The sequence below is a fragment of the Gossypium raimondii genome, chromosome 10 (genome assembly GCF_025698545.1).
Source record: "Gossypium raimondii isolate GPD5lz chromosome 10, ASM2569854v1, whole genome shotgun sequence".
Taxonomy (NCBI): domain Eukaryota; kingdom Viridiplantae; phylum Streptophyta; class Magnoliopsida; order Malvales; family Malvaceae; genus Gossypium; species Gossypium raimondii.
The window spans coordinates 16,687,429-16,701,911 of NC_068574.1; the positions used below are offsets into that span (position 1 = coordinate 16,687,429).

The 14,483-nt window shown below is 32.4% G+C and overlaps 1 protein-coding gene across 1 annotated transcript; it reads left to right on the forward strand.

Annotated features, from left to right (window-relative positions):
* Positions 1 to 8,756: 8,756 nt before the first annotated feature.
* On the forward strand, positions 8,757 to 12,973 carry LOC105775780 (protein SUPPRESSOR OF GENE SILENCING 3). The gene is given in 8 exon segments (XM_012598287.2): positions 8,757 to 8,959; positions 9,646 to 10,673; positions 10,813 to 10,879; positions 10,882 to 10,917; positions 10,920 to 11,105; positions 11,272 to 11,516; positions 12,203 to 12,360; positions 12,569 to 12,973. Coding segments are annotated over 7 exon segments (1,932 nt in total). The 5' UTR covers positions 8,757 to 8,959; positions 9,646 to 9,659; the 3' UTR covers positions 12,795 to 12,973.
* The last annotated feature ends 1,510 nt before the right edge of the window (positions 12,974 to 14,483 follow it).

The following is a 14,483-nucleotide window of genomic DNA, read 5'->3' on the forward strand; positions in this document are numbered from 1 at the left end:
AGATTATAGAAATATCACTGAGCTTTACTCAGCGTACGGTTTTGTTTTCCGTGCGCAAGTTAAGTACTTCTCTTTTGATCGCCTACTCAACATTCAACAACAATCTCGACCTCAAATGTGGTGATGTTTACCTTTTGTGATGGCATGTACCTAGGGTGTCATAATTGATAGTTATTTTGTGGATGAATTGTAAATGAAGTTATAAGTTTAATGTTGGTTTGAGTATATAAATATATGTTTGTGTTTGAAGCCATAATTTGACGCATTGTTTTAAATCAATGTTTGTTAAGTGTATGTGAACTTAAACTTGATGTTTTAGGTAGTTATAAGCTACGCTAAAATTGAGTGATTTTGGTATGTTTTAAACTTTGATTTAAATAATGCATTGTTGATAGGTTTTGATGATATAAATGTGGTACCAATGAGGATACAATGGTTAGGCACCTAAGATGATTGTTTTGGCATGTTTGGAGCATGTTTGATCGTATTTCGAATAGGTTAATTGATTGGTTTTTGAGTTGTTTAATTCCTAAGCAAGTAGGAAATGGTAAACTTGTTGTTTAAGGTACATTTTAAGTCCACACAGGTGTGTGACTTGGCTGTGTGAGACACAAGGCTGAGTGACACGGGCGTGTGTCGTTTGATTTGTGCTTTCGGAGCAAGTCATCTAGCACACGCCCTGGCACACAGGTGTGTAGCTTGGCCGTGTGACCCAAGTCAGAGAATTACACAGGCACGGACACAGGTTGGCACACGACTGTGTATCCCTATTTCGAGAGTTACATGGCCTGATACACGGGCGCGTGTCTCAGTCGTGTGAGTCACTGAGGCACAAGGCTGTGTGACCCTTGTCGTAGAATTTTTCTAACTTTTTCCAAAATTTTTCAAAGGTTCTTGATTTAGTCTCGAATCGTTTCTAAAGTGATTCCAAGGCCTCGAGGGCTTCAATAAGGGACGATATGCATGTTTAATGATGGATTATGTTATGATTATTGAAATGTTTTGAAATGAATGATTTAGGTTACATTTATTCGGTAATCCTATTCCAACGACGGATACTGGTTAGCGGTGTTACCCTAATACACCGTACAGATTGCCGAATTGTAATTTAGAGCTCTTTGGTAAAACATTTAAAAAAAACTTAACCTAATAACTTAAATAAAAACTTTTGAGTAGTTCAGTGACTTAAATGAAAATTTTGAAATAATTCAGCGAGCAAATTATAACCTTTGTAATTAAGTAACCAAAACAAAAATTTAGCCATAATTTGGTATTGATAGAAATGTTTCCAACGGACACTAAATTAGGCATTAAATGCTTTCAGTATCGATACTCGTAGAAAACTTATCGATGCCTGTTGTTGTAAGTGACATTAATGCACTGATATTTTCATTCCCAACAGCTCTATCCAATATCCCAACAACCACAACGATTAGAAATCAATTAGAGGGTATAAATACCAAGTTTTAAAGGCCCTACTACAACAAGAGAGATTATCAAAGCAAAAATTTTAATCAATCAACCTTTGTGTTTAAAGTTTTCATACTTTTCTTGTACACACTTGTGAGCTTCCATTATTTTTCTATCAACTCAAGTGTTTTTCTTTGTAATTGTGCTTAATTGGCAAGTACTTTGATTTTGTAATGGTTATTTCTTTGTTTGTTTATTTGTTTCTCTTTGAAGAGATTTTAAGTTTTAAGATATGTGTAGAAATCTTAACGGAGCTATAGGGTTAAATCTTGTCCTCAAAGATTGATCAAATTAGCAAATTTGGAAAAATCCTTAGTTGTGGAAAGCTAAGGTAGTGGAGTAGGCAATTGGGGCCGAACCACTCTAAATTGTTGTGTTCAATTTTATTATCATTTCGCTCAAGATTCCACAAATTTTTAAAAGCCAATTCACCCCCTCTTGGTGATTTTGAATGGTTTATCAAGCTACCACATACCAATTTCTCATTCCTTTATTTCAACTTATTATCAAATCTATTAATTCGTTCTATTTCTATATCGATCCTCAAGACTCATAATAATTGGTTCGCATGATCTTTCACATGCTATCTCTAATCATATTTCACATATATGTACATGTGAGACCATTTCATAATATCATTTCAATTCAATATCATTGATCATCCAAGACGGATACACGAATCATCCAACCAACATACCCTGGCAACGCAGTGCATCATCAGATAAATCCAAGTGAATATACTAGCACACATAGTGCATCATCGGACGAACCGAAGCAAATATACAGGCACATATAGTGCATCATCTAACAAACCAAAGTATAAACTCGTACACAATCTAATCTTATGGTATGCCAACTATCCAACTCTGCCTGAACAGTTAATAGGATATCCAATGTCCATTTACATATCATCACATAATCAATATCACATTTTTATATCATTCAATTATAAATTCATATTGTGAATCATTTATCAATTTATAACATACTTATTTCTATTATATTCAATTCAGTCCAATTTCTCGACATTCAATATCATTAAGTGTTAACCGAATCATTCCATAGTAATATACTTACCTCAAAAGGTAGTATCGTATCAAACATATTTGTATGTATGCATATATATATAAATGTTTTTATGTATTGAACTCAAAGCAAAAAAGTACAAATCAAAAGTTCTGCTACTCATCTAAGACTCTCGCCTTTCCTTTTTCTCGCGACAACCCGACTTCGTCTTTAGCTACGTTCAATGATTCAAATATGAAAATAATATCATATTACATCCAACTCTATCCAAATACGTAACCATTCATATTTTGCATTTATTCAATTTAGTCTCTATATCCAGGATACTCATATTTTTCAATATCTAACATCAGATCAAAATTCGATTTCATATTTTTTCATTAAGGACCCTATACTTTCTATAGAATAATTTCATAACAGTTTTCAATTTATTTAATTTAGTCCCTAATGTTACAAAGTTATCTAGCAAGCTAATTAGATTTCCAATTTAGTCCTTATCATGATCTAAGCTTATTAACTACCAAATTCAAGCCTAATTCATCAATTTCTCTATAATGGCAACTTGTTAAAAACTTAACAATTGAACAAATTGATTCCTAAGCTAGCTTAATCAAGCTCTCATAATCATAAATCTGTAAAAATTACAAGAAAAGATCTTGTTTACCTTATTCAATTAATGTTCGAATGTATAAAGAAAATTTGAAGCTTCTCTTTCTTTTTCATCAATGGTGGACGACAAGGAAAAAGATGAACATTCATCTTTCCTCCACTAACTATATATATAGTAATTAGTTTTTAATTAGTTTAATTAAGTGTAGTTAGTTAATTATTAATACATATTTTAGTTTAATTTAATTATAATTTATACGTAATGGATATCATCATCACATTCCACTATCTATATGAAGAACATCTATTTATTTACCATTTAAGCCATTGAATAATTGTTGTTTAGGTTGTCGAGCATTTTCTTAATTAAAACTCAATAGTAATTAGACTTTAACAATTTAATACGAGCTTTAATTGATTGTTTTCTCAATTAAATTACTTAATCAATCTTCAATATTTTCAAAATAACTTTATTAATATTTATGGTTCATCCTTACGGGCTTGATTTATAGAGATGAGGTTCAAACCATATTTTCCAACACTATTGAAAATTGGGTCGTTACAAAATGCTTCCTATAGAACTCAATATTCATAAGTACCGAGATCTGTTTATTTTGAATTTTACTTGCTTATCATAAACCTAACCTTAATAAATGCATTCAATGGAGCTTACCATCTATAGGTGTTGAGTTTAGTTTTATTTGAATTTTCATCATTTACTGTAAACCTATAGGTGTCAAGGAATGTAGGATTACGTTTCGTAATAGGATTACGAGAATGTAAGATTACAGTTGAAATGTAACATTACCTTGTTTGGTTTGTTTGATGGAATGTAAGAGTCATGTGTTTGGTTGACAAATGTAAGATTACCTAAAGGAAAATTTTACTATATTATCCTTGTTATAAAATTTTTGTTTTTACAAGTTCACTTGCTTTAACATTGTTAGCTTTGATTTTAAAATGTTTCTATATAACAAACTTAATTCTAAATTCCCTTAATCAAAATTTCTTAAATTATTTCAATCTTATTCAAATATATTTTCAAGTGTTACAAACTCAAAAATAAAGTTTCTAAATGATTTAAACTTTCTACAAAATTTTTTGAGTACCCCCAAGTCCTTTAAAATGATTCTAAGCCGTGTTTTTTCAGAATTCTTAACATTGTCTTAAGACAATTTGAGTCTTGTCTCGAGACACAAGCTTGTTTGTCTTGAGACAGACCAACATCAAAGATAAAATTACTTTAGAGGTGTCCTGTCTCGAGAAAAAAGCTCATTTGTCTCAAGACCAACCAACATTCAAGCTAAGGTAAGCTATAAGAGAATCTTATCTCGAGACAAAATATTAGTTATCTCGAAACAAAAAAATCGAAGCTAAGGTTTACTTGAGGAGCCTTGTCTCAAGATAATCAAGTATTTATCTTGAGACTAGCCTTTGTGTCTCGAGACTACTGTGCTCCAACAATTATATTTTTTCCTTCCTACCTTGAGACATATTGCTACATGTTGTATTAAATGTGCAAAATAAATGTTCTCAACGGCTAGAAACTCTCTTCAATGACTCCAAACATCCATAGATCAATGAAATGGTATAAATATCATTCAAGGGCAGTTATATGAGGACAAGAAAAAGTTTAAAAAGATCAAGAGCTAAATTCTAGTGAATTATTATCATTGTTCTTATTTTCACTTGTACATACTTGTGGGGTTAGTTGTGATTCATTCTTTGTGTTGCCTTGTTTTGTGAGAGTGTTTAATTATTGTATATCTACCTTCTAGAGGTGATAGTCCATTCTCAACTTTATTTCTCATTTTTTTAAGGACTTACTTAAAGTTTTGAGTGAAAAAACCTTAAGGGAAAGCGACCCTTTCTTACCTTTTGAAAAGATGGAGATTGTAAAGGTTAAACCTTATTTTTGAAATGTTCAAATTAATGAATTTGGGAAATCATTAGTTATGGTAAACTAAGGTAGTGGAGCACTATAAATTCTTGAGTCTCTATTGATTGTCATTTTCGCTTTAAATTTTTTAAATACCAATTCACCTTCTCTTGATGTATTTTGAGCTTAACAAACAGTTTTTAACCTCAAAATTTTCGTTAAATTATAATAACTTAAGAAATTCATTTTTATTACACATAGATTTTATCATATGAATTCAATTAAATAACCATTGAACCCAATTATGATAACATATTTATATGGTTTATCAACTGTCTGTTGAGGAAGAATTGGTTGCTTTTAATATGAAAAGAAAAGTGAAACTAAAATTTTCAAATATACAAATATAAATAAAAATACAATGTCTTTTAATAAATACTAATAATTTTATTTCTTATTTGCTCAAGTTCAACTAATATGCAATGGTAACTTGAAAATTGTTTATTTGCTAAGTTTATGATCCAAGGGTGTGTTAAAAGTCATTTGCTCAGATTCTTTGATTCACCTTGGAAAATTTTTTTAATAAGATTTGGTAAATTTGGCAACTAGTTATCTTATATAAGGAAGAAAAAATTCCCCATGTTTTGCAAGGTAATTAATGGTAGTAAAACATTCGCCTGAAGATATATCAACGTCAACAACATATAATCGTGGCGAGCCACGTTGAGGCCAGGATATGGCCCACTCAAAGTTTAATTTTTTAATTTAGTCATTTGTAAATTTACACTATGGCCCTCTAAAAAATATAAGTAGGCCTCCAAGGTTTAAGATTTTTGCAATTTTCCCTTTGTATATATATTATTGCCCTCCTAAAAATATATGCAGGCCCTTCCAATATTTTTATAGGATTAAAAATAATATTAAAAAATTATTCTTCATAAAACAAAAAAAATCTCCTTGAAGAAGCTAAATTCTGTTGATGACTTTTAAAAGATATTTTATTAAATAATAATAAATTAACATTTATTTAATAATTTACTTAACATAATAATATTTTATAAGTAATATAATAATATATATAAAAAGAAAAGAATAGATGAAGAGACTTTCATCATCATTCTTCTTCATGTTGGTGCTTAGCAAGAAAAGAAGAAAAACAAATTCTTTATCATTTTTCCTTCAAATTTGAAGTATAAGGTATGTTTTTCTTCAAACTCTTCATAGATTTTGAATATTTGAAACTTGTTTTACATATATGTACCAATAGTTTTTTTGTTTTATCAAGTATATTAAAAGTTGCCATTAAAGGATATTGATGGAACTTAGAAGCTTATAAAATTAAGTGAAATGTGTATGTTTTTGGATAAAAAATTATTAGGAGACGGTTTCTAATTTGTTAGAAGTGTAAAAATGAAACTAAAATAGTTAGATAATGTTATAGTAAGTTTCAGCCAAAGTGAAAGGGAGGAAGAAAACCTTGGTCACTTTGTTTAAAATTATGTCAAATGATAGTTTGTGAAGCAGTGAACATTCTTGTGAAAACAGAATAAAAAATGGTTAACCGAGTTAAATAATAGCTATTTCATCTTAATTGTTGGAATAATGTTTCTTTTGAATATATTTTTTATATGTTTAAATCGAGTGACATGTTGGAATATTATTTTTTTGAATAGATTGTTTATATGTTTAAATCGACTATTATAACACTTCTAATTTTAGCTTGCTCCCAAGATTAATATCTTGAATCTGCCACTGCATATAATATTTAAACATTATCATATCATTAAACATTAGCAAATACAAAAGCTTAGAAATACCTATAACAATATAACATTTTAATTATAAGCCTGTAGATTAGCTATTTCATACACAAAAGGTTTCCAAATATATTATCTATCGACAAAAAGTTAGTCAAAATAAATCAATGGACGAAAGGCTGCTAATGTATTCTAAATTGGAATAATGACAAAAATGGCACCTAATCTTTACATTTTTGTTATTTTACACCTAATTCTTGTTTTTGGAGTATTTTAAAACTCAATGCTTGTTTTTTAATAGAAAATGTTGATTAGATTATTCAAGGTTAACGATATCCACGCCGTGATTCAATGTGGAAAAATTTCAATGATGTGACCAAAATGACTTCATTTTGGAACAATTAAACTATGACGTGGAAATTAAAAACTAAAAAAAAAAATGACCGACATCTTAATTCTTACAAATGACAAGCGATAGAAAAACTAAATCTCTTCTCTTTGATTTATCGAATCATAGAGTGGCTAGCCATTAATTTGAATTGAAGGAAATCATTTTTGCTTAAAGTATTGTTTTATTTTGGTTTAGCCTTTCGAAAATTAGTTTGGGGTTTGAGTTTCAAAACCCGTTTTGACTTAAATTAGTTTGGAGTTTGTATTAGGGTGTGTAAAATTCGGATAAAACCGAAAAATTCGGTTAACCGACCGATTCCGGAAAAATTCGATTAACCGACCGAATTAGGTTAATCGGTCGGTTAACCGAATTTTTTCGGTCGGGGGTCGGTTAATTATTTTTTGATTTTTCAGTTAACGGTTAATTCGCTTCGAAACCAGTCGGTTAACCGAATTTTTTCAGTTTAACCGAAAAATTAATAAATAAAATTATAATATATAAATAGGTCCACTATTCACCTAAACCCAATCCAAACCCAAGTATTCAACCTAACCCAATTACCCAACCCAACACAATCATAAAAAGAACAAATAATTTAATAAATAAAAATAAAATTCTAAAACAAAAACTAAAACTAAAGTCTAAAAGTCTAAAAATAATTTAATTATGTAGTGATTCAATTCGGTTAATTCTGGTAATTCGGTTAATTCGGGTAATTCGGTTAATTTTTGATCAAAAATAAAAAATATATAATTTTCGGTTCGGTTAATTTTTTTTGAAAAAATTTCGGTTCGGTTAAAGGTTAAAAATTTTGAAAGGTCGGTTAATTCAGTTAATATTATTTTGGGGTGGTTAACCGGTCGGTTAACCGAATGAACACCCCTAGTTTATACCGTGAAAAGTGTAAGTTTCCATAATTAATATAAATTCCTGTTTTTTAATCTTGTAATTACCCTAAACTAATAAATTTGATATAACTCCTAATTTTTTTTTTAAAAAAGAAGTTATATAAAACTATATTGGTTAAGTTAATTTGACATTTCATGATGTTTTCCTTACACTTTAATGGGTTAACCGCTCAAAATTTTCAATTATAAGCTGCGAAAATTCGTGTGAAATTTAACAAAAATTTCAAAATAAAAATGACTAGTTAAAATTGATATTATATAGGTCTTTTGTTCGTACTACTTATACCAATTGAAAGCTCTCTTCTCTTCTATTATTCAATATTTTCATTAAACAGTTTTGGATGTCACGAATCTACAAACATATAATCTTTTTCTCCAACTTCCGACACTAATCATCAAATCAACTTGGATTTAAATAATGTTCTTCTACTCATTGATAGGAACTAATTTACCGAACAGATTGCCGAATTGTAATTTAGAGCTCTTTGGTAAAACTTTTTAAAAAAAACTTAACCTAATAACTCAAATAAAAACTTTTGAGTAGTTCAGTGACTTAAATGAAAATTTTGAAATAATTCAGCGAGCAAATTATAACCTTTGTAATTAAGTAACCAAAACAAAAATTTAGCCATAATTTAGTGACTAATTCCGTAGTTTATCCAAATTTATATTTATTATCAATTCAACACCCGTCGATGTTATTGGTGATACAAATGAAATGACGCTTAAAATGCTTTCCAGATACTAGCTAACCCAAAAACTTTCCTGCTCATTTCATTTTCCAAGCCGACACTCACTCTCCACTCTCATACTGTCGCTACTCTGCTCTACTCCACAACCCTGTCTCGCCTTACCGGCCCCGCACCTCCACACGCTCTATGCTTACACTGCGCCCCCTGCGTCTACCCTATTATTAGAGGTAAATTTATTGGCTTTTCACTGTTTTTGTGAGGTAACCCTAGTTTTTTTTTTCTTAGATGTGGGGTAAATTATTTTCTGAGTTTCTTAATTATATTGCTTGGTTTTTTATTTAACGGTTTCTCTGTCTCATTATGGCATTGTTGTTGTTATTGTTGCCGCTGCAGTTCGTGCTATCATTTTTGCTGTTGCTCTCATTTTTTTTTACAGGTTAGCCATGTTTTCGTGTTAATCTTGTCATGCCCTGCCATACCCATACCTAAGAGTTCTAACTTCAAACAGACTGGCGTTGTCAATGATGTATTGTGGCGTGTAGTTTGTCTTGTTTCTGTCTAAAATTTGACATGTTTAAAATTTCGTGCCATGTTCATGTTTTAGACTTTTAGTTATTTCAATCATGTTTGAGTTGAGATATAACACGGATACACCGATTGCTAGCTCTATTTTGAGGCCAACCCAGTGCATTGTGTAAATGTTTTGATCTTTGCAAGTAAAGGTTGACTGAAATATCCTTCGTAAGGCAACAGCTTTGACGATTAGGGTATAGTGATCGTACAACCAATTTATAGCTTGAGACACTTGCTGACAACACCATCTACAGGCATTTTCATAGTTAGTTGTTGTCGATCTTGTTTATTTTTAAGACTATGTACTACTAAATGTCGATTTTATGACATCTTACTATAGGATTGTGTTAGAGGATGAGTTCAAGAAAAGGGAATGGGAATCCTTTTGTTTCTGGTGGTATTAACAACCCATCGTCCAAGGGGAAAGACATATCTGGATCCTCTAGCTCCAAGGTTGAGCAGCTAAGCCAGGGTGTAGCAGACATGAACCTGGGTTTGCCTCAAGACGATGGTGAGTGGGAGGTTATTCAAAGGAAGCCTAAGAATAGAACTGGAAGCAGTGCTGCAAGACCTTGGGGTCCTCAAAATTCCAATGGTAAACCGCTGGGAGCGATGCGGACTAATGCTGTATCAGGAAGAGCCTCTGGCAATGCTTGGGATGCTCATAATACTGATTCTAGGATGGCAACTGGCAGAGGAAATGCAAGACCCCAAACATGCAACAAGGCTATTGAGAACAACAATGTGCCACCACATCCTGTCATTCGCCCACCCCTTCAGTATGGATGGAATTGGCAATCTAGAACTGGTTCCAATCCATCGGGGGGGTTACAAGATGATCATGGAAAAAACAATGTCAACACTGAGGTTGAAGAGGTCAATGATATTGATGATGTTGAGGATGACTCGGATGATAATGCTATTGATGATTCTGATGATGAACTTCTAACCGATGACTTTGATTCAGATTCAAGTCAAAAGAGCCACGAGACAAGAAAGAATAATAGATGGTTTAAGAAGTTTTTCTCGAGTTTAGATGCATTGAGAATTGAGGAAATCAACGACCCAGCAAGGCAGTGGCACTGCCCAGCATGCCAGGGTGGTCCTGGTGCCATTGACTGGTATAGGGGCCTTCAGCCTCTGATGACACATGCCAAAACAAAAGGAGCACAAAGGGTGAAACTCCATCGTGAACTTGCTGAACTCTTGGATGAGGAATTGTGTAGAAGGGGTACTTCAGTTATTCCTTCAGGTGAAGCTTTTGGCAAATGGAAGGGTTTAAAAGATGAAGAAAAAGATCATGAAATAGTCTGGCCACCTATGGTTATGATAATGAACACAAGGCTGGAACAAGATGAGAACGATAAGGTACTGCAATATCTTTTGCAATTTTTATTTTCTGATATACTAAAATAATGAAGCTAATTGTTTCTATTTTCAGTGGAAATACTCGTTTCCTGTCTCCTGCTCTAACTTTTAACTTTTTATTTATTGTATTATACTTCAGTGGATTGGTATGGGAAACCAAGAGCTTCTTGATTATTTCAGCTCATATGCTGCTGTGAAGGCTCGCCACTGTATGGTCCACAGGGGCATCGTGGGATGAGTGTTCTGATTTTGAGAGCACAGCTAGGGGTTATTTAGAAGCTGAACGGCTACATAAGCATTTTGCTGAGCAAGGAACGCATAGGGAGGCTTGGGAACGACGTAGGGTCTTATTTTATCCAGGCGGGAAGCGCCAACTTTATGGTTATATGGCTATGAAGGAAGACCTAGACAGCTTCAACCAGCATTCTCAAGGTTCTCTCTATTTAACAGAAGACAACGATTATATTACATGCAGGGATAAAATGCAAGATAGCTTTAAATGCATGAGATTTTTCTGTATTTTTTTCTTCACAAATAAGTAGCCCTGCAGATACTTAGGCAGTTGACTGACGTGCTGTATAACTGATCTGTTGATTAGGCAAATCTAGGCTGAAATTTGAGATGAGATCCTATCAAGAGATGGTTGTTAAGCAGATCAGGCAAATGAGTGAGGACAACCAGCAGCTTATTTTTTACAAGAACAAGGTTGCAAAAGAACAAAGGCAAAAAGTTGCTCTTGAAGAGTCTTTTGGTATTGTGAGTGAGAGGCTCCGGAAGACAATGGAGGAGAACAGGATTGTAAGACAAAGAACCAAAATGCAGCATGAACAGAATAAAGAAGAGGTAATTACTTCAAATCTTCACATGCCTGTTGCCGGACATTTGGTCCTGGTGTATTAGTTAGTAAATTTATACTGTAGTACATATTAGTAACCTACTGGTTTGGGATATCTTATAGGATTGATTAATAATGCATGTTTGCCATAATCAATATTGCTTGCTGTCTTCCTTTCCTGGATCATGGTTTTGGTTGACATGCTCAGTATCTGGACTTCAAAGTTGCGTACTACATGCCCTTGTAGCACAGCATGTCAGCGTCACTGCCTTGGTTCAATCAGTTGTTATTTAGTGCACTATTTATGTATTTTGTCTGTTCGAATTTTATTCGGTACTTATGCCATGTTTCTGCCAATCCCTAATTATTACTAGTAAAAGATGGTGGTGGTGATCATAAAAGTTGCTGCGTATCTAAAATGAAAGTTCCAATTGGCATTTGCATATTATTACTACAACCAATGCTTACAGGGTAAATCTAGCTATTTGCTAGGCTCGCATTTAAGGTATTTAGTCAGACTATGAGCAACTTGACGATATAGATTCATGTGCTTAACCATCTGTTGCATGTTGGCTGATGTTCAAGTAGACGAAGAAGAGCATGCTATTGTCCTCCCTGGGAATTTTCTACTTGATAGAATAGTAATTCTTGTTCTGCTTCATGTTAACTGTGTTTCTTCTTTTGCCCTTTCCAGATGGATTTCCAAGAGCAATTCTTCAAGGAACGAATCAAATTTATCCATGAAGCCAGGGATGAGAAGGAAGAGAGTTTTGAGAAGCTGCAGCAGCAACAGCGTGAGAAGGTCAAGCAGTCTAACCCCAATCCTTCAAATACAGAGGAATACAGGCGCAGGTACATAATTTTGATACTTCTGTGAATTTCCTTGTGTAATTTGATTGATACTGGTAATCTTACAGTATATGACCGTTTCACATTAAAACAGATGGTTTAATCTCATAAGATGAAATGCTGCTAGATATCTCTTTTCTGTTTACCTGTTGAAGTTATATGAGATATTTGTGTATTTTTCTTTTCATATCTTTTGAAAAATTATTTGTAGGGCGGATGAAATTGCAAAATTCATAAAGTTCCAGGATGAAGAGATGCAGGCTTTTGTGGCAGAGAGGGACAAGCTGATCAAAGCACACGAAGAGAAGATGGTTGGCATGAGAGAGAGGCATTGGCAGGAAGAAGTTGAGCTTGAAAAGGAGTTTGATGCTGAATTGAGCCACCTCATGGAGAAGTACACTCCGGATGGCTCAAAAGTCAACCCCGGCAATACTTGATTGTGGAATTGTAGGGGAATGCGATGGTATGTACACATGTGGTAAAAAAGACTTTAATCTCTCTGTTCCCTGAGGAAACTTCTGTGATGACACTGAATATTTCTCCATCTTGAGTTACAACTCTTAAAATAGTATGTTAAAAGATTGGAATATATGGGTAAAAAAAAGTTAAATCTAAAGTTGCATCTATGGTTGCCTTATTATGCTTGTGTTGTTTGCTTAGACATGGTTCAAATAAGAACTTGGAATGAATCTACGATTTCTTTCCTATTATGTTGCAATGTTTTGGTTAAATGACATTGCTCTTTCTAGATTATGGGCTGCATCTTTCATGCCACTTGAAACCAAAGCTAATCATATGTTTTGTAAAGAAGGAAATAGAAATAATGTTATTTTTGGCTCGGTACGAGGGCTGAAAATTTTTGGGGGTGTAGCTAACTGTCAGAGTTTCGAAAAATATTGTTTTTTGCACGAGTACTTTTGAGAATAACTTTGTTGGGAACAAGTCCACATACGGTTGTTTGGGATTAACCTTGGAAGGTTGACGGGATTTCCACTTTTGATATGTCTTGTAGAGCATGACTTGGAGGTTGGAATACGGAAATTGTTAAGAATTTTTTATTTTAACTATTATTTTTTGTTAAAATATTTGAAGTGGGTGCTACTTTTATTAATAACTATTGTACCCATTATCTATTTAAGTCCCCTTCCATTTTTTATGGTCAAGTTACCACTTTCAATTCTATTACTTTTCATTTTAGTATGTTCATGTCCACTTTCTTTTCATAATTTTCTTTTTCAAGATTTATAAATAGAAGTTTTGAGTCTCATTTTAGGGGTATTTTTTTTATCTTCTGGCAAACTTAGCGCTCTAAATTTCTCCCTACAACTTTCTTTTTACAATTATAACAACAATTGTAGTTATGATCTTTCTCATTTCCTTATTGTGCCCGTTACTACCACCGCACTTGTTTTTCAGAGTCTATTTTGATTTTTCTCTCTATCATCTCTTCATGGCATCTTGTTTTTCAGAGCCTATTTTGATTTTTCTCTCCATCATCTCTTCATGGCATCTTGTTTTGCTAGATTATGATGTATTCTCACCTTAGAAAAAGAACCCTCTACATAGAGGGTTAATGTAATTTGACCCTTTTTTTAATTTAAATATAATATGACTCTCCAATTTGGTAAATAGGTGTGTTTTTTATTTTATTTTGATATTTGATTTTGACAATTAGGTGTATTTTATCTCTAAATTTGAATTTTGTTAAGATTTAATGATATGATACTAGGATTGTATCACATTATCAAATTTTATAATTTTCAAGTTGATCAAAATAGACCTAATTGTCAAGTTTAAATATTAAAGTATTAAAGTGAACTAGAAGAAATATGAGTACCAAAATCTATTTATATAAAAACAAAAAATCATAAAAATTACAAAATCATTTTTTGGCATTATAATTTTACACTTCTTTTACAATTTAAAAAAAATACAAAGTATTTGATTACAAAATTAGGTTTTAAAGAGGAATTTTAGTATTTTGTTTCCAAGTTGGTTTCAATAAGAATTTTAGTATTTGTACATGAACACACACAATTACAAAGCATTTGGTTACAAAATTGGATATACCAAGGTCAACATGCCGTGTCACCAGTTCCAAAATCTATTTATATAATATATAACAG